Source organism: Zootoca vivipara, chromosome 9, assembly GCF_965207765.1.
Source record: "Zootoca vivipara chromosome 9, rZooViv2.hap1.1, whole genome shotgun sequence".
NCBI lineage: Eukaryota > Metazoa > Chordata > Lepidosauria > Squamata > Lacertidae > Zootoca > Zootoca vivipara.
In genome coordinates this window covers 16,513,953-16,535,225 of record NC_142592.1, presented here as the reverse complement: position 1 = coordinate 16,535,225, position 21,273 = coordinate 16,513,953, and the positions used below count along the sequence as shown (strand labels likewise).

Sequence of the window (21,273 nt, the reverse complement as noted above, 5' to 3'; positions counted from 1 at the left end):
ACCTATGCCATATTCCCATTGCTTTTTGATTGAGATTTCTGTGTTGAGCCCCCAAACACTGCCGGACGGAATAATGATGATCACTCACTCTATCCGAACTTTCTTTTTTGGAATTTCTTGGCATCATTTGGGAAGGTTACTTCCCAAAGGGAGACCAAAGATAATGCTAGACCCAGACATATTGTCCTCGCCACCCTGTTTGTGAGGACGGTGCAAGAACACGGAATATTTTATTTGCCCTTTCTCCCACTAAATAGCTCTATTTCAAGTTCTCGAGAGTTCTTGGAGAACGAGGAGTAATTGCCACTTCGAGGAGGAGCCAAGCTCTGCTGAAGTGCAACTTGTTTGCCCTTGTTCAGCGCAGTTTACATGAGCGCTTCAAAATGAAACAAAACAATGAGCTCCTCTCTGGAACTCACTACTTTTCAATCCTTCAAGCCTTTGTGCTCACAGAACAACTGCAAAGTTGTGCGACCTGTCTTTGCAAAGAACCGTCGCGTAAGCCACAGCGAATTGTTTAAGGAATTCATTGAAGTAAAGCACTTCACTGCTAAATTAAGGCCAGGCATTTAAGGTCACTAGGAACATAAGTAACACCCGCCCCCAACTTCTTCGCTCAGTGCTCTTCCAGATTACTTTGGAGCCATTCAAGCTGTCATCAATAGGCAGAGATGTATGCATTTTATGGGAAGGTATACAAAAGCAGAATGCCTTTTTGAAAAGACATATGCAGACTATATGGATTGTATTCTCCAGTTATCTAATGCTTTCAATTTTGTGTTTATAGAGATGCAAGTAATTTTTAAAATTAAAAAAAAAACCTATAAAAACACCTTATCAAATGTTGCAGGGCTCCAGGAAACAATTGCACCTTATTTTTGTAACTGCCCTCTCCTGCCAGCAAAACAAATCACACGCTGGAGGTCAAAGGATTTCAAATATTGCAAACATATTTTAATTTTGGAATTTTGTACAAACGTGGGCTAGATACAGAAGTGGTCATAACAGGAGGGAAAAGGGGGGTTCTTATTGCCTGCAAATTTTCACAGAGACATAGAAATACTGAAGGCAAGTTTCTGGACAATCAACGAGATGAGAAAGTTTTTAATTTGCAAGAGAGAAGATGCAACACTTGTAGTGGTGTGTGTGTGTGTGTGTGTGTGTGTGTGTCTCTCCCCGGCAGTCCTTGGAAATCCTCTTGCCTTTTATACAAAGCAAAATCAAAGGACTAGGGGCCAAGTTTTTCTTTTAAATGCATGTCTCCTAATAATGAAGAAAAAAGCAAGAGACTGACAGCAGAAACAAAACACAACAGCAACAAACTATGGGAAATACATTTTCGGGCTGCAGTTGTTACGCCTGCTCTGAACAGTTTCCAATGATGACTGCCTGTAGTATTGCGTAATGTACAATGTCTGCTCTCCCGTCCGGTTACAGGAAGAGAGACAGCAACGTGACAAACAGAAAGGGATGGAGCCCACACTCCATGCTGGCATTCTCAAAAGTGCAAAGCAAAGCTACATAGAAAAATATGCAACCCCCCACCCCACCCTGGCCAGTGTCTTCGGAACGTCCTCGGCACTAAACACCCCTGCCCTGATACCACCCCCTCTCCCCATTTCTAGCCCACCTTTCCTCCCTGACAAGTGGGATGAATTGTACACCATAGCATCGGGGCATTAAGGCATAACCATAAACGCGAAGTGTGAGGACAAGTTACGGAACAAACACTCATGAGGGGAAGCAGGTGGTCAGCCGTCTTCTTCATCACTGTCCTTCATTGTGATGCCTTGAAGTCCGCTTCCATCAGACACAGAGACCGTGGCTTCCTCTACTGTCAGACGGCTGTGGACGGTGTCGTATGTTTTGCTGTTCAGGGTTCCTTCCAGCACGCCCTGCAGCCTGAAGTCTCGATAGGTCTTCTGTAGCAACAAGAGAATATTTTCAGCAAAGGGTCAGCTCTTCCCCTTTGTACCGTGGTTCCCTAAAAACGTCAGTCTCCTCGAAGGGGGCAGACGGAATGAAGGCCTGACCGTGATAAAGGGTTGGGGAAAGGTATGTGGAATAGAATTGGCGAATTAACGTGGCTTGATAAATGGATGCGTAATCCTCACTTGACAATATTGGAAATGTTAACTAATGCATGAGCAGGAATTAACAAATGGATCGCTGATGGATAAAAGGAAAAAAATGGAACATGAATTAGAACTATGAAAATATAAGCAGCAATAAGGGTTAATTATGGACACATCAAAGAAGGGGGTGGGAAGTCTTTTCGTTGTTGAAAAAGTCATATTAAATTTGCTCAGTGTTTTAACAAATCAACAAATATTTGGAAAATCAAAAGGAATCAATTGGCAAAAAAAGGGAATAGTAGGTAAAAAGCAGACCATTGGACTGTTTTGATCACAACAGTATACCATGGCTGACAGTGAGTCTTCAGAACAGCGTTCACTGAACTGGTGCCCTCCAGATATTCTGGACTACAACTCCCATCAGCCTCTCTGCCAGGCAACATGATTTTTCTGGGAGTTGTAGTCCAGAACATCTGGAGGGCAACAGCTACTCTGGGGCTTGGGATGACATCTGTGCCAGCCCTGTATTTGAGATCCTTTAACTCAGTGTTTCCCAAACTTGGGTCTCCAGCTGTTTTCTGACTACAACTCCCACCGCCCCTAGCTAGCAGGAATGGTGGGAACTGTAGTCCTAAATAGAGATGTCAAGGATTGGAGCTGGAATGTTCTGGATGGAAATCACATGCTCTTAACCCTAAGCTATACTTCCTCCTTCAACACAACACACGAGAACGGGATCCCAAGCCCTAGAGTGTACTGCTGTGGGTAAAAGAGCACTATTTAAACATTTTGTTTATGGTGCTAAAAAGGCTGAAAGTAGTTCTCAGTGTAACATCTCCCAACAGAGAGTTCTTTTCTGGTACCTTTCATAGTGTGTGTAAGTGTAAGAGAGAGAGCTGGATTACACAGAAATGGGGAAGAAAACAGCACTCTTTCAAAAAAAAAAGTAGCATTCTTTCACATGCTTTCCAAAGAAACTATCAAACTCTCATCAAGTAATTGCTGTGTCTTGAATGAGCAACTCTCCAATAGCCTGTGTGGCTTGGGGATGCTTTCTCATGGAGGTTATCAGGCAGAGCAACAGCTCTGGGAGTCGCTTGCCTTGAGTAAGTGCAAATATTTAATTTAATACATGACTCTGCCGTAACGGTATAGCTCAGGTACAGCACAATTGCCCGAGCAATGGTTCCACCTGCAGAATCTGGGCTAATGAAAGACACCAGCCAATTCATCCTGAATGCCGCAATGTGGGCTGTGTTTCATTGTTACATGCAGCAAAACATACAGGCTTACAAAGGTGTTGGGCTGGCAGCCACTGGGAATCAGGACTGTTCTAAAGGCTCTTTTTGCTTTGATCTGCAGAGTTGGGAGAGAACGACCCTGAATGCAAAACGACCGTGCTCTGTTCCATCTTAAATCACAAGAATGTTAAAACAGGCACTTAAAAACAAGATTGTACTTACTATCGCTTTACATTTCCAAAGTGAAACACATCTTGGATGGTTTACATCTCCTTTAGATGCATGACTAGCTGATTATTCTGAACTGAGGACAATATTTTTCACAATCAACTGCATTAAACAACCATCTGAATACCAAAATACGGCTCCAGATTGAGATCCAGTGCTAACAACTGAGCAAGTGTGCCGAATTGTGGCCCGTGCCTGTGGCAGGAATGCCAGAAACACTATCAAGTTCAACCCTCAAAGTGCTTCTGAACTGGAAAATAAGACTTCAGCTCGATGTGCAAACTCTTCAGTTGATCATGCTGAAGGCTTGATCAATTCATCTCTTTTAAACTACTTCTGTAGAATTTTTTTACTCATGCAAAACTAGTGGTCCGTATTAATAAAAAGAGTTATAAAAACATTTGTAGGAGCTGCAAATGCAATTTAACTCCCCTCTGCTATGTGTATGCACTCACACAAATTCCACTCGGTGGTGCTTGGCCACTGAAATCACCTTGGGAGCTGTAGGATCCAATTTGCTGGCAGGGGAAATGTTCCCATCAGTCAATCTCCATTTGCGAAGCCTTCCATTTTTGCACCTGATAAGTAGCTGAACAGATTCAGATAGGCCTCCAAACCACTAAATCACCTCACCAATCACTCATTAAGTGGCCTTTTGGGTTTCTGTTCTGCAGTGTTTTGGCCTCCGGGGACATGTTTATTAGACACTAGCGGCTTGTACAATTTGGCTTATATACACCACTCTAGATTTGCTGGAGTGACTTCCATTGCGAAGCACAGATTCAGCTACTAAACCAATTATTCTTTCTGCCAGTCCCAGATAATTCTAAAAGGCACCTTTTCACTGCAAATAAGATGGGTTGCTTTGCTTTGCTTCAGCCCTTTCAAGCAAGCGCTGTAGCCGGTTTGGTGCAGCTCATGAGTCACTGAGACCAAGACCATAAGAACTAATTCAACATTCCCAATCTCTAGCTGTTTTGGACTAGAACTCCCATTAGCACCAGCCAAGCTAGCTGATGGGAGCTCTAGTCCCAAAACAGCTGAAGGGTAACAGGTTTGGAATGAGTGATGTAATCTCATCTCAGCAACGAACTCTTTGGGATGCCCTCCCATTTTTTAAAGTGGAATATCCACCTTACAGCAGTTGAACTTACGAATGAACTAAAGTGCTTCAAAGCTTTGGTGAAATTTCCATATTGATACACAATATCTGGGATACAGCAATGTCTGAGTGTCTCAGAAGGTACAGGAGGGCAATTAATGAAGAGAGACACCTTCCAAGAAACATGGACCCCATTCTTTAACAATGTTAATGACCAAAATCAAGACCTCTTTATGTCAATTACTCAATATTCTCAGTGGAGGGGTTACATTAAGTAATATGTTTGAATGTTGAAAGTGTAAGTTTATGTCTAGAGACAAGCACTTGGATGTATGTACTGCTAGGTAAGTATTCAATGGTTATTGTATTAGTTTAAAAACCAATAAAACTGCTTTTTTATAAAAAGGCCAGAAGAATTCATTGTTTGCTTCTCTTTTCAATGCAATCAAATTCTAATATATTTACCTTCACTATCTTGATGAGAGTCTTCAGCTGATAGATATGAAGTTGCAGTTCTAATCTATCCGCCAGCCACACACAGATGATTTTCATAGAATTACTGTACCATTGCTGTTAAGAAAAAAGAAGAGGCAGTAAATATATAGATATGTCATGTCGGCCATTATTCATTTAGCAGATCTGGCAGTGAGAGGCAAATTGGACCCTTCAAACGGGCTGCAAATCAGCCCTTGAAGTCAACGATGCCTTAATCCCGGTCAGTAAAACGGCAAGTGTCGTTGCTAGGAAATTGGCAAACTTGACCTGAATTGGTCTTCACACGAATTAGCATTAGCAAAAACTCCTCAGTGCCGTTGAGCTGGGCCATATTCATGTGAAAGAGTGTTTCGCACATCACGATCTGTAGGCAAAAAGGAGTGTTCCGTGCGCACGCTTGCATGAAATAACTGATTGCTAAAACAGTAGGGGGAAGAAGATTATTTACGGAGACGAAGGGAAAAATTGCACAGCTCTGCTAGTTTCACTTAGCAAAAAGGGAAATGAAGTTTAATGGAAGAAGAGGGCATCCGACGATGAAACACAATTCCTGCCGTTTTTGCAGTTCTCACTCTCTTACCAAGGGTGTAATGAAATAGAGGGGGATGGGGAGGCAGACAGACGCTAAAATTGGGATGAGGGAACTGATAATGTGTAACACAAAGGTTGCAGGTTTGATCCCCATATGGGGCAGCTGCATATTCCTGCCTTGCAGGGGGTTGGAAGGGACCCTGTTCAGTTCTATCAGTTCTATGATTCTGAGCCACCATAGCTGCTAGAGTTGTGTCCCGGGCTTTTTAGACTCGTCTACCCATGTACTATCTGAAACCAAAGCGGTGCATTGGTTGCCAGATGCAATTTCCATCCTCCGCCCCCAGCTTTCCTACCGCACTAATCACATCCCTTATTGGGAAGTCTGGGCTTTTGTTTTTTGCAAGAGCTCCAAACCATCTAATTCCACAGCCTGGGATGTGACTGAATCTTGCTCAAAAATAGTGATTGGAGCACCCTGACTCCCATCAGCCACAATGGGTGCTCAGGGATAAAGGGAGCTGTGGTCCAGAAACATCTGGCAGGCCAAAGGTTCCCATCTGTGAGGTCAACACACAGGTAAATACTGAGCTAAGGAAAGGCAAAGGCATTTCGGAGTTGGCCAAGGCACTACCTGTTTGCTTACTAGGTATATCCAATGTTCTTAATCTAAGATGTTAGGAAGGCTTTAGCTAAAATAAGCAGCATTGATATTTAACCAGTCACCAAGGCAAAATAGAAAAACAAACCACCTTGGTAGCTTCTGTCTTTCTCAGTATCAATTACTAAACAGAACCCTGTGGTCAAAGTATGAAAAAACAGAGTGGTGGTTTCATTTTAGGAGCGAAATTGCATTTGGAGAGAATTAGCACTTCAGGGCTTTCTTTAAAAAAGAAAGAAGCAGCTTTAAATCTTTTCCTAACATAATTTCCTCTTCCTTTACAATAGGAGAGGGTATGTATATATTTGTGAATGTGTACACACACACACACAAAAAAAAAAAAGAAAAAAGAAAAAAAAGAAATGGGGAACACAAAGCTTCAGGGAGTGGAGACTATATGAATACGGTTTAGTACACGCAGCCAGAACCAAGCAAGCAGAAATTAGGGATGAACAAAGTGCCCTGGCTAAACATCAACATCATCATCATCAACAACAACAACAACAATAACAATAATGCCGCTCCCATCTTGCAGCTTATTAGGTGCTTGTTAGTCTGAGCAGTGAAATAATGAACAGTTAACTAGATAATCTTCTTCCTTTGGTTTTTCATGCCTGGCAGTTCTTTACTTCATGCCCTTAAGGAAAACCCTCTTGTCTATTCCCTCTCTGGGCAGCGAAGATCAGAAATATCTTCCATTGTGTCTCTTGGGAAGCAGAAGATATTACCCAGCCAAGGAGCTGCTAAACTTCATCCATCCACATCCTCCAAAAGCAGAGGCAGAGGCACTTTCATCCCGCCTAAGCAGGTGCCCCTGGAATTTTGGCACCCCAAGGGGGAGCCTATTTTGCCCCTCTGGTTGGGCAAGCCCTGGCAATAAAGGAAAGATTGAAACAACGGCAAGTACACTCCCGATACCACTGAGCTAATGATAACATTCACAGCCCGCCAGTATGCTTTCTGCTCCAAGCCCAGCAAAATGGGGAGTTGCACCAACGGTGACATGTTTTGATATGGCTTGTACTGGGGAAATTCCTCAGAACTGAGTCCCAAAGCAGCACTTCTAGAACAGCAGTGGGGAACCGGGATGTATTTGGTGGGTTCCAAAGTGGACCTGATCCTAGCCAGGCTTGCAGTAGGCCTTGCACTTAAATTCCGCACTGGTAGCAAGCCCTGCTCCACTTGGGAGCTCATGACTGGCGTTCCTGAGTGGAGACGACCCCAGCAGGACTTGTGATTGGCTTTGCATTTAAATGACGCAAGTCTCCCCTGTACAGAGCTGTGATTCCCAGTACCCTTAACAAATTAAATTTCCTGGGATTCTTTGGCCGAAGTCCATCTGCTCTCGGACTGCTAGCCATGATTTAAAATTCTGAAATATACATTCCGAGGCATCGTAGTGTAACTATTTCAAAATAAGGATATTGTTGAACACAATACCTAGTCACCCTTTGTTGTTTAGCACCTGCAAAGGCTGTGAACAGGCATGCAAATATATGCAAATTAGGAGTTTCCTTTTCACTTGTTATCTATTTCTGACGTACTCTCTTCAGAGCTGAATCCCGGTTCTAGGAAGTAAGCAAACATTAAAAGATGTGTGCCTTGTAGAGTTTGCTTTTACGGGTCTTATTCACTCTCTCTCTCTATATATATAATATTTTAAAAAGATTATTGATTAGAATATTGATTAGAAGTTATTTTTAAATCCGCGGATAACAGGTGGCATTCAAATAAATGCTGTCAGCCACATTGGGATGAGTGTCATTTGCTTAACAGATGGTATCTGAGTGAATTCACTGCGACAATAAATTCGCTCACCTGATCACTCTCTCAACCACCATTTGTTCTTTTGTATCTATTCATTGTTACATGCAATATGATAGACCCAATCTGTTCTCTTATCAAACAGACCTTGGGAAGAATTAGCCTCGGAGGTGTGCAGCACGATCCAGTGCCGCCCATTTCCGTGGGAACACCGGCACCCTCGACGAGAGAAGGAAAAAGCCCACATTGCGGGCCGCCGATTAGTTATGCAAAGGAGACTGGGCATCAAACAATTAAGTCGGGAGCAGAAGTGGTGCCACTTTGCACAAATGAGCAAGCTGCAGCTTGTTGAAGGAAGTGTTGTGATTTGTCATTCCCTGAAAAGGAAATTAATGGGGTTGCGGGAGGCTAATAGAGAAAAGAACCTTGGCCGAAGTCACTCCCCTAAACACACAAATGCCATGTGCCCCGTGCACACACATCAAACAGGGCCCTGTGCTTGCTCTTGCCCCTTCCCGTGAACCTTTAAATGCTAAAATCACTCTTTAGCACTGGACAGGATAAGCTGGTAAACAGCGCTGGGTCCGGAATTTTACATTTAGCATCCCCCTTCTTTGTGTTTAGTTGCAAGTACATAGCAGGGTGGAGTGGGGCAGAAAGCCCTGAGAAATGCTAACCACGAGCATGATTTCTAATATCCTTTTTACAATATCCATTTCTATTTAAGTCCTACTTCTGCTGTCGTCCATATTTTGCCGAGTCCTTACGAACAGAAAACGGGCTTTGTGTAGCGCCAAATGCATTTCTGTTTGGAAGTCAAAAGGACCACAGGATTTTTGAGTAGAATATTTTGCAGGTTGGATTCACCCACCCACCTGCCCTACAGCAAAGGATGCTTGGATGTGCGTAAGGTTTTCGGGAATAAATGCAGGTTAAAGAAATCCCCATGTCATCGCTGCCTGAAAGGGGAAGTGCTGACGTGCTTCTTACAGCACCCAGAACACACACCTAGGAAGTCTTTTTTTAACTTTAGCATAAAGATACACACACAGTCAAACGGAGACTTACTGGCTGAGAGGCAATGTACATCGAACACTGTAATTGCAGAAGCGTCTATATTGCACATTTTGGGTGCAATCTTCCCAGCGAACACTGCCGCTGCACCAGAGGGACTGGTTTTGAAGATGATTGCAAAAGCCTCCCAAATGAAATCGCATCACCACTAAAGTCCCAATCATGCTTGATCTTAACTCAATCTCTCACAAGCTCAAAACAGGGCTTGGAAAGCTGCGGTTGGATCCCAAGCTTTCATTTGCTTACAGGAGGGCTCCTTCTGTTGATGGAACAAAATCTTGGGATCCAACCCAAGGCAAGAAAAAGGTTCACCGTGGCTGCTAACTATGGCGGCCTCAAGTATTGCAGGCAGTATGCCCCTGAATGCCAGTCGCCTCTGATCACGAGGAGGGAAAGCGCTGGCTGTGGTCCTGCTTGCTTCCCGCAGGCAGCACAATTCAGGATGGATGTTGACAAGCTGAAAGGTGTGCTGAGGAGGGCGACTAGGATGATCAAGGGTCTAGAACAGTGATGGGCAACCTTTTGAGCTCGGTGTGTCAAAATTCGCCAAAAAACCGAGCATAACTCGGGTGGTGTGTCACTTCGAGAAAAAACCATAATTTCGTGATATTTATAGTTTAAATAACAAAAATGTATAATTGTAATATATAACTGTATTTAATAAACCAAAAACTAATTAATTAACCAAACCAAACCAAAAAACCCTTATTTATCAGAAAGTGCCCAGAGTTGTTGAGCTTTTGGGGGGGAGCTGCTGACCAAAGTTTTGGAGGTTTTTTGGGGTGGGGTGGGGTGCAAAAGTTGCTTTGCTTTTTTGGGGGGATGCCCCAAAGCTGCTGCGCTTTTTTTGGGGGGGGGAGAACAGAAATAAATGACGAATAATACCTTCGCTGGAACTAACACGCAGCACCGACCTAGTCTTCCAAAGCGCCCAAAACCCCCAGCACAGAACGGGTTAAAAAACGAACGCTGTTACACCCAATCATAGTCTGCCAAAGTGCCAGGAAAAAAGCACAGAAAGGGTTAAAGAACCAATCTCTAGCTACCAGCAGCAACAACAACAACAAAAAAGGATCTGGGTTTTAACAGCAGAGACAAGCTGTAGTGGAGACAAGCTGTAGGAGGAGCGGGAGAACAAATGGGGGGAAAAACAACAACAGCAGCGCGAATGGGCCGATGGGGCGCGTGCCAGCAGTGAGGGCTCTGCTTGTCACGTCTGACACGCGTGTCATAGGTTCGCCATCACTGGTCTAGAAGCCAAGCGTTTGAAGGAGCTGGGGATGTTTAGCTTGGAAAAGAGGAGACTGAAGGAGATATGATAGCCGTCTTTGAATATCTCAATGGCTGCCCCTTGTAACTGGGAGCAAGCTTTATTTTTCTCCTGCTCTGGAGGGTAGGACTCGAACCAATGGCTTTGAGTCTGACAGTACGAGTCTGACAGTACGAGTTGTTCGGCAGTGGAACAGTCTCCCACGGGACTCTCCTTCCTTGGATGTTTCATCTGAGATTCCTGCATTGCAGGGGGTTGGGCTAGATGACTCAAGGGGTCCCTTCCAACTCTACAGTTATTCTACTAGTTTTAGGCTACTGTGAGAACAGGAGTAGGTGGGCCTTTGGTCTGAACCAGCCGGGCTCTTCTCATATTCAATACAAAAATATAGTAAATTAAATGACAACCCACAGGCAATGTTTTTTTTGACAAGGACAGCCAGTGCTCAAATTATATGGCAGTGGGGTCAGAGCAGAAGGGCCCTTCACAAAATTTGTAAGCTCCACCTCTGACTCCAACCAAACTTAGCCAAATCATTCCCTTCCAAAGCCTTCTAAATACAACGGCCAAGAAGGCAAAAGCTAAGGAAGCCAGACTCCCTCTGCATTTTGAGGACAGTACAGTGGTACTGTACTCGGGAGGTAAGGGACCCAGGTGGCGCTGTGGGTTAATCCGCAGAGCCTAGGGCTTGCTGATCAGAAGGTCGGCGGTTCAAATCCCTGCAACGGGGTGAGCTCCCGTTGCTCGGTCCCAGCTCCTGCCCACCTAGCAGTTCGAAAGCACGTCAAAGTGCAAGTAGATAAATAGGGACCGCTCCGGCGGGAAGGTAAACGGCGTTTCCGTGTGCTGCTTTCGCCAGAAGCAGCTTTGTCATGCTGGCCACATGACCCGGAAGCTGTCTGCGGACAAACGCCGGCTCCCTCGGCCTATAGAGCGACATGAGCGCCGCAACCCCAGAGTCGGACACGACTGGACCTGATGGTCAGGGGCCCCTTTACCCTTTACCTTTTACAGTGGTACCTCGGGTTAAGAACTTAGTTCATCCCGGAGGTCCGTTCTTAACCTGAAACTGTTCTTAACCTGAGGTACCACTTTAGCTAATGGGGGCTCCCACTGTCGTGGTGGCACAATTTCTGTTCTCACCCTGAAGCAAAGTTCTTAACCTCAGGTATTATTTCTGGGTTAGTGGAGTCTGTAAACTGAAGCGTCTGTAACCCGAGGTACCACTGTAAAGCTATACCTTTATTTGTCTCAAACAATGTTCACTGGCAGTATGCAAGCTTTTTGTGTTTTTTAAGGCAAACAATTTTTATTTTTATTTAGTATCAATGAATGATGTCTGCTAGACTCCAAAGTTCTTACAGTAAAAACAACACTACTTTTCAATGACACCCCAAATAATCACATTCCCCTGAGCTTGGAGGAGGGAAAATTGAAAAGGCATTACATTGTGCCCTGATGTCAATTCTATGGCATTATTGCTTTTTTGTTGTTGCTGCGCTGTTGCCTACACAGGAATAAAACAGAAAGTGTATATTATATATATATTTTTCACACCAGTGCATGACAGCAGCCAACCATTTTAAAAGAAAATTTGTTCTCTCCCTCCTTCCCCCCCCCCATACATAGTTCAGACAGCTCCTGTAAGGGCATGTATTACTCACTTCATTTTCCCTTGAAATATCTCTTTTGAAGTTAAAAAAAAAAGAGGGGAAAAAAGGAAAGGCTAGGGTTGACTCTGCAAGACCCCTGTATTTATTCACACTTATTGTGCATGACTGTAGACTGGTAAATCATATTAGCGACCCGTCTTCCCATCAAGCTGCTACTTGCTTTCCAGCCCTAGGAAGGTTCAACAAATCAACAGGAGCACGGAAAACAGAACATCAGTCTAATCTAGTGTTTAAGGTGAAGTTTTCAAACCCAATCTAAGAAGATCTTTAGAGCAAGTAAGAAGCTGGAGGGCTCAGAAGGTGGTATTGACAATGAAAGAGTGTTGAAATATTGAGAAACGCAGCACTTGTGCATTTTTAATAACCGGAGGGTCAACAAGGACACAGCTCACTCCGTGCCAATAGTTGCCACCGACTATGGAAATTGCCACACCAGGGCCGTAAACGCTTTCAGTTCATCAGCTTTCTTAAACACCCTAAACCCCCTCAGCGGACCTTTAGTCTTGAATTAACAAACCAAAGCAATGAAAGAGGGTGCAGCTTGAATGGCTGGCGTTGATCCCCAACTGCGTCCAACGCTGCTACAGGCGCTGAAAAACTCTCTCCATTGTCAATAGAAATTGACAAACCCTCCTCTCTTAAATAGTACAGCTGAGCCAGGCTGGATCCACGCAGCTGTAAAGGGCTCCACTCTCAGGGCCCGGGAGGACTAACAATGGAACAAGCATGAGCTCTTTGTCAGCCGCAGACTTGGCAATTTTCTAACAAGGATTAAAGTTGTTTCTCGGCAGTGCCGGTGAAAAGAGATTTAGCAACATACCGAGCTTTCTTCAGCCAAGTTAAAGAGAAGTAGTTAAGGAATTTCATTATTCGGCCAGCCATTGGAAATACAAAACAAATATATTCAATATTCACAATCCCTACCTCGCTCATCTACTAATCTATAACGTTCTGAGACGGAGCCTACTAAATCGAACACTTGTCTCTTGGGGGGGGGGACACATTGCAGTTTATATATATATATATATATATAAGATTTTTTTAAAAAATGGAGCTGTTTGCTACCTGGAATGAAGACTCAATATGTACTAATACACAAAGCCGTAGACCTCGGAGTCCCGATATTCCTACTTTTGAATTGCCAGACCACATAGGGATTTTCTTTGGCTTGGCTCTTCTGGCGACCGGTCACTGATGAAGAGGAAGGCGGGTGGTGGTGATGATGGGGGAGGAGAATATGGCACCTTTTGCCTCTCGAGGAGCAGAGCTGCATTTCCCTCCAATTAAGGGCACAATCCTGCCAGGGCCAACATGAATAGGGCTGGGACAGCAGACAGCACAAACCTTGAAATAATATTACATGATTAGGAACCAGCGCCGCAAAGATCCCAGTGGATCCTCTTCCGCTGTGTTAGTTACAGTCCTAGATAACGGCAAAACCACACATTCAGGGGGAAAAGACCTGCTTTATTAAGATGGCAGGAGCCGAGGTCCAGAACCGCACGCCGCTAAGTAAGAGACTTTGCTATTTTAGATGCTGCAACGTTGTCTAGCGATGGGTGAAAATGCTGTATTGGCCGAATTAACAACAAGCTCAGGGATTCAGAGGAGAATGTTTGCAATCGCATGGATAATAGAGAACTTAGTTTAATCAAATGCAGGTAAAAACAAAAAAAGCAGAAGCTCTGTCCGTTTGCGACACCGAGCCTATTAAGGGACAGCCAGGGAGATTAAAAAAACTCCTAGGATTTTAGCCACAATGTCTCTATCATTTGCAGTATTATATTAAACGACGGCATTGCAGAGAGTGATGGCAAAAGGGCTACCCAAATTCGGGGGCGGGGGGGGGACATGTTAGTTTTCAAAGCAACTATATACATATATAAATAGATAGCACTTCAGATCATCACATCTATTGAGCAACTGGTTCAATTGAAGAATGGCGGACGGCTCAAGTAATGACAGATTAGACAGACACACCTCTTTGCATAAACATGCTTCATTATCACGGTACATCATTTATGTTTCTCTCGCATGATTCCAGGCTGTCCTCTACCTTTCACCACCTTTCTACAATAAAATAGAATTTTCATAAATCATTGGCTAAAACGCCTTTCAAAAGGTCTGAATCTCCAAAATAAAACCTAAGACAATATTTAAAGGTCACCCAAAACATTTTTATTTTTTATTTTTTTGGCTGAAGGAGAAAAACAAGCAAACAGCCTGCTTGGGAGAATATAAAAGGCTTCTCTCCCCGCAAAAAAGAAACCCGTTTTGTCCATATGAATGTGCAATTGAAGGTATAAGAGCAAGTGATCAGAGAGAGATTTGGATGCTCTCCATTATGCATATGCGGTTGAAAATTAATGGCCTATTAAGCCCCCTACCCTTCCCCTGCAAAGTTCAACTTCATAATTGAAACCGCCTATTAACTGCCAACAATCTTCCATTATGGTGTGTGTCACCTCCTTAATTATCCTAGATCAGCTAATTTATAGTTTGATGGTCTCCAGTCAATACACTTGAGATGAATATTGCCTAAAAAAACACACACACACCAAAAACACCCGCTACTGCGTTTTTGTGTGTAAGGCTAAGTCACACCTGTAAAACTGTGCCTGTGTCAGAATTAATTTTACACAATTACCCTACGTTTGTTTTGTTAGTACGGCTGATTTGGAGTGTGTAAATGTGTGGGGAGGGAGGTTCGGGAGCAGTGTTTAAAAACTGCCTTGTGATTTTATGATGCAAAATACTTTTAACCACCGATGCCAAATTCACATGGTCTGAACTGGATTTTAGAGGACAGAAGGCCTCCGTATGGAAGGGAAGGGGAAACTAGATTGGGAGAAATGAAGAATCTGTGCTTTCCAAGGATCTCGACCCTTTCACCCTTTGGGTTACTATGGTTCCAACCAATAACAATGCTCCATAGCTTCAGAAGCAGATGCATAGCTAGCTGGGAGTGGGATTTAGTCCCTTCGCAGCTATTGGTGTGTGGGCAAGAGAGAGAGATTTCGCCTTGAAGCCAAACGATGCTGAAAGCTCTTTTCAGGGGAGTTGCATGGAGAGCTTTGGTTTTGCAGCCCATTCAAAACATTCCCCAGCTACCTCCCTTTGCTTTAGGATGAAAACGGGCAACTGGCAGCCTACCAACAAATGAGCATGCTTTTTTTTTTTTACGAAAACACATTCAGCCAAAAGCAAAGCTCCTTAGGAAGAGGAGCTCCACTCTGTATACTTCTGTGTCAGAGCTAAACCTCATGCCAGAGAGCCTTGTGCATGCATTGAAGTACTCTGACGCAAAGGTTTGCTTGATCAGAGCTGCAACCCATTATTTCAGAATACCTCCTTCTCCCCATATAGCCCCCTCCAAGCCAAGGGGCATGGCGTTCCAGGGGAAGTGGGTCCTGACAATGACCCCCCACTTCATCCATCAATTCATTCAAATATTTATAAATCACACTTGCACAAAATCACAACGGGAGTGATAAAATTACAAAAAGAGCGAAAACGCAAATTAAAATTTTGGTGAGAACATCAATACATACTGGTTGGTAAGAAGAAAATTCCATTGCTAAGGTCTTTCTGAATAAGGCCATTTTTAGGAGACATCTAAAAAAAAGGTAAGGATGATTTCTGACGAATCTCTACTGCCACACTGAAGGCTCAGTCCCTAGTAGAAGTGTGAGGAGCCACAAAAATTGCCCCATCAGAGGATCTCAGTGATTTGAGGTGGAGCAGAAAGGATCAGAAGATGCTGATGGTAGTTTGGGCCCGATACGTTAGCGAATTAACAAAATTCACAGAACTGAACCTGACCCGGGAGCAGATTGGCAGTAGAAATAAAGCTTCATTGTGGAAATGCAATCGGCGCAAATCCTTGCTATTTAAAGGATTATGTTGAAACCAGAATTAAAGCAAAACAATCTGCTTACCATATTGATGCAGTTTTAAATGGCATTGTTTACGACCTGCCTATCCCTTGGGTCTTCCCATGCATATGGTAGGTGTAGAACGGAATCGAAACCCTGCACCGGGGGGGGGGGGCGACGACGACGACACAGACCTAGACACCTGCAATGTTATTTCTACTTTTAAATATTATGTGCTAACATAGATGCTTCTTGCACTATGGGACTTGCAGAAGTAGCATGTGGAATTCCCTCTCCACCAATCCTTGCACCTGATCTTCAGTGCCCCGTTGTGCTCCAGTACTGCAACTCCCTTGAGCAAACGCCGCAAAGTTTCCATATTGCACCACACCGAGCCGTAGCTTTGCTATGTAGACAGACAACCGCCCACTTAACGTTACGTGAGATTTTCAATCAACACAGCTCCGCAAGAGGTGGAAGGCGACAATATGAAATATATTCAAAGGCAGCCTCCTCTACTTAGATGGTCTCCCCCTTCTTTTCGTAAACAAAAGGAGTGGAGTCAAATCTCCTTGGGCACAGAGCCACTCCAACAGCTGTTGAACTCTTCTTCCCTAAATACACTGGTTCTGTACTACTATGAGGCTTTGGGTAAGTAAACAGAGCTTTACTAAGTGCAATTAAATATCTAACTCTCTCTATATTAAAAGTCGCTTGGTTCGTTTCCATCACATTTGGGTGCTTGGAAGATCAGTTATCTTCTGCTGTAGGGGAAAAAGACTCTTGACAGCAATCCCAGAAGAAGATTCTAAGATGATGTTACAGCCTTATATGCTTCCCCACACTAGGGGGGGGAAAGCATTTAGGATGCTGCTGGCTGCCTAGAATGGGGAATTTTCTTATTTTTCCCCCCAAGGAGAAAAATGATAAGAATGTGGGATACAAGAATGGTGGAGTGCCTTGAAGGCGGGGTGGGAATCTGTGACCCTCCAGATACGTTGGACTTCAACTCCCAACAGTTCCAGCCAGAACAATGACTCAAGGATGGTGGGAGTTCAACACATCTGTACTATAGGCCCATCCGGCAGGCCTCCTCTGTTGCCATTGATTTGAGCTGTTCAGTCCGATGCTTGCTGTAAAATGGCCCAGATGTGATTGTGACAAAAGCATAATGATGGCTTTTGCTGTCCAATCAGTAGTGCTCAGTCAGGGTCACAAGTTGATTATTCCTTCCTCATAAGAACAGCTTGCTGGATAAAGCCAATGGATTACCTAATTCAGCACCCCGTTTTCACAGCAGCTAACCGGATGCCTGAGGAAAACCCAATACAGAGAACAGAATCTAATCAAAGCAAATATAGCCCTGTATACAACAAAAGTATAATATGTACTGGATGTCCCAATGCAATTGGTATTTATGACTCAAAAGAATATCCAAAGAACTTGTGAGATACTGATATATATGCAGTTTTGCTAATTGCTGTTCAATATGTAACTGAGGGAAACCCACAAGCAGGATTTGAACACAAGAGCACTCTTTCTTCCTGTGGTTCCCAAGTGTCATTCAGAAGAATTGCTGTGTCCAACAGTGAAAGTAGAACACAACCATCATGGCTAGCAGCCATTGATAGCCATGTCATCCATGAATTTGTCTCATCTTCTTTTAAAGAAGCCATCACTTATCCCTTACCTGGGAGTAAAACTGCTGCAGACATTCAACTGATGAAATGCTCCTGCCTTGCCACACTAAGCCGATATTTTGCTATTCACTTTCCATCTTAAATGGGTCTAATTAGTCCAAACTGAAAAAAACAAGATATGGCATTAACTTGCTTAATCACATGCCACGATATATGAGGTTCCTTTTGCACATCTCTGCTATTGGAACCACATAATACGTAGGAGTATCCTGGGCTTCTTGCTTAGATTATATTCTGCTGTGATGGGATGCAGGTGGCTCTGTGGTCTAAACCACTGAGTCTCTTGGGCTTGCAGATCAGAAGGTCGGTGGTTCGAATCCCCGTAATGGGGTGAGCTCCTGTTGCTCTGTCCCATCTCCTGCCAACCTAGCAGTTTGAAAGCACATCAGGTACCACTGCGGCGGGAAGGTAAACAGCATTTCTGTGCACTCTGGTTTCTGTCATGGTGTTCCGTTGCATCAGAAGCAGTTTTGATGACTAAATCACATGATGACTGGCCACATGACCCGGAAAGTTGTCTGTGGACAAACACCGGCTCCCTCGGCCCGAAAGCGAGATGAGCACTGCAACCCCACAGTCGACTTTGACTGGACTTAACCGCCCAGGGGTCCTTTACCTTTTACCTTATAATCTGTTGTCCTGTCTGAAACCCTTCCCATTCATTATACCACAAGCTCCTTTGTTTGTAATTTATTTATTTTTAAAAAGTATATACCGCTTGACACTGAGAGGAAAAAACCTCCAAGGCAGTTAAGATAGGAAACACAGAAGGAGTCAAATGGCAAGTTCAAATATTGGGTAGTCATATCTGTGTTCCACTTTAAAAGAACGCATCCTCTGTTGTAACAATGAAAAAGATACGGAACTGGGAATGTGGGAAGTGTAAAGAGGTATGTATTGCACATGTGGTGGTATTGCTGTGTAATTTAAGATCATTAGGAAGTAATATAAAATGAACTTTAAAAAAAATGTTTAAAAGAACATTCCCTCCCAAACCCAGCAGCTTTCGTCCTGGGTATAATAATATCAAAAGTCCCAAAAAACCAGAAGAACCTATTCATGTATGTGACTATGGCTGCAAGGATGCTACTAGCACAAAAATGAAAAATGAAGAACAGATGCAGTACCAACGAAAGAAGGGTGGCACCTTAAAATGTTGGAATATGCGGAATTAGCAGTAGACTAAGACATCAAGTCCGTATAGTTAAAGCTATGTTTTTCCCAGTAGTGATGCATGGAAGTGAGAGCTGGACCATAAAGAAGGCTGATCGGCGAAGAATTGATGCTTTTGAATTATGGTGCTGGAGGAGACTCTTGAGAAGAAGATCAAACCTATCCATTCTTAGGGAAATCAGCCCTGAGTGCTCACTGGAAGGACAGATCGTGAAGCTGAGGCTCCAATACTTTGGCCACCTCATGAGAAGAGAAGACTCCCTGGAAAAGACCCTGATGTTGGGAAAGATGGAGGGCACTAGGAGAAGGGGACGACAGAGGATGAGATGGTTGGACAGTGTTCTCGAAGCTACCAACATGAGTTTGACCAAACTTCAGGAGGCAGTGGAAGACAGGAGTGCATATCATGGAAAAACTATGATAAACAGACAATTAACTTAGCAGGATGTTAGTAATTTCAGCAGTGTAAGTAAGAACAAGAGATAAGAAGAGCAAAAGAGAAAGGATTGGAAAACTAAGAAGTTGCAGGAGGGAGTGGATTACAAAAGGAGCCATGGAAGGAGAGGAAGGGAAATCCACTAATGTTTGTATCTTTGAAAGTAACAGAATACGTGACAATTTTGAATTGTATTTGAAATGCAAATAAATAAAATATATATAAAAGAAAAGATACAGAACTCGAGTGGCGGCCCTTGACGTTGCCCACCAACACTAGGTGCCAGGCAGCAGTCTGAGCACACTCAGGTCACCTGGGAGCAATGCATATTTCCATTTCAGTTATAGTATCTATGTCTAAATGCATAGCAATATCACCTGCAAATTAGCACCCTTTTTTTGTGTGATGCATAAATGGTCACCCTAAACCAGTAATAGCTATGGAAGCTATTCTTTTTTTAAAAAAATAAAAAAACCTATGTCATATTACATTTCTTAATCAAACATGTGCTGGAAAGAGTGGAAAGACTGGCTACCCTAATGGTGGGACATCCCCTTCTGCCACTGTTTACTGTTAGATCTGCAACACTGTGTTGCAGTGCAGTGCATCTTTTCCCCAGAACAGGAGTTCTGACCTTCTGGATGCCAGCCAGCTAGCCAGGCCTTCAAGCTCTGGGATACTATAAGCTGCGAGGAATTCACCTTCCAGCCTCTCCTAGGGGAACATTTTTCTTTTTCTGCTGACAGTCAATATTCCATGGCTCCGTGAGGACACCAGGCATGTTCAACATTCATTGATACATACCCTCCAACATTCCACCGATAAAAGTAGGAGAACAACAACAACAATTTTACTATCTATACGCCAGCTGGGTTGCCCATATATAAAACACATATAAAAACATAATACTGTAAAACATTAAACATTAAAAGCCTTCAGATGGCTTGGGGGTTGGATAACTCCATACCCTCCAACATTTCTCCAATGAAAATAGGGATGCCCTAAGAAGAAGCGGGACATTCCAGTGTCAAATGAGAACCTGGCACTAAGTAAATGAACCCATGTTGCAAACTTCAAACCTGTTCCAAAAGAGGCAACACGTAGACCGACGAGTAAAGGGCAAAATATATGTCTTTATAAACTGCAGCGAAGCAATAGTCAGCTGTACAATCTATTGCTTTGCTGCAGTTTATAAAGACATATATATTTTCCCCTTTACTCGTCGGTCTATGTGTTGCCTCTTTTGGATCAAATCAGAACCTGGGACAGCTTCTGTAAATCCAGGACTGTCCCTGGAAAATAGGGAAACGGTGTGTGTGTGTGTGCCTGTTGATATATATATATCCCCACCCTTTTCTGTTTTGTAAAAATCAACACCAGAAACATTTTTACTTCTGCATACCTCCGGGTTCTGATCATACAACCTCCATCTAGTCTCTTATTGACCTCAGTTTGGGTCCATTCCAGCTGGCATTCACCCACCCAAGTTTGCTATTAAGACAGAATTATGATTATATCCACCACCACTCTCTGGTATCTTTGTAAGAATTATGTTTCTCCGTAAAGACTTCCATAAATGAAAAAGCTGCTGCTATGAATACTGGCAGGCTTTCCCCCTTTCTCTCTCCCTCTCTCTCTTTCTCTCTCTCTCTCTGAACTAGGTAACACATACAAGCAGCACACCGGTAAAGTAGTACATATTTGTCTTTAGAAACTGTGAGCTTCTCCTGCTGATTAAATGTGTGTATATTTACAGTACATGCAGAAATCAATAAACCCTCAATGGTGCCTGCGCTTGGCACTTCATGGTGGAAAAAAAATATGACCTAAGACAATCCAAATGGTAGAGATCCTATTGATTTTTCCTGACTGCACAGAACGAGGAGGCAGCAGTCCCAGTTAACACTCTCCAACTGATTCACCTACAGTTTCAGAGCTATTACGGCTGGATATAGCCCATTGATCTGAGTAAGGT

At 43.4% G+C, this 21,273-nt stretch overlaps 1 protein-coding gene across 9 annotated transcripts in view; it reads right to left on the bottom strand.

Moving 5' to 3' along the window:
* Positions 1-932: 932 nt before the first annotated feature.
* The window catches only part of CADPS2 (calcium dependent secretion activator 2), a 315,214-nt gene continuing 294,873 nt past the window's right edge, over positions 933-21,273 (bottom strand). For all 9 annotated transcript variants that reach the window (XM_088652400.1, XM_035128678.3, XM_035128680.3 and 6 more), the window contains 2 exons: positions 5,112-5,216; positions 933-1,922 (listed from right to left, as the gene is read on the bottom strand). In XM_088652400.1, coding sequence (XP_088508526.1) covers positions 1,752-1,922; positions 5,112-5,216 — 276 coding nt within the window. In that variant the 3' untranslated portion in view covers positions 933-1,751. The remainder of the gene's footprint in view (positions 1,923-5,111; positions 5,217-21,273) is intronic.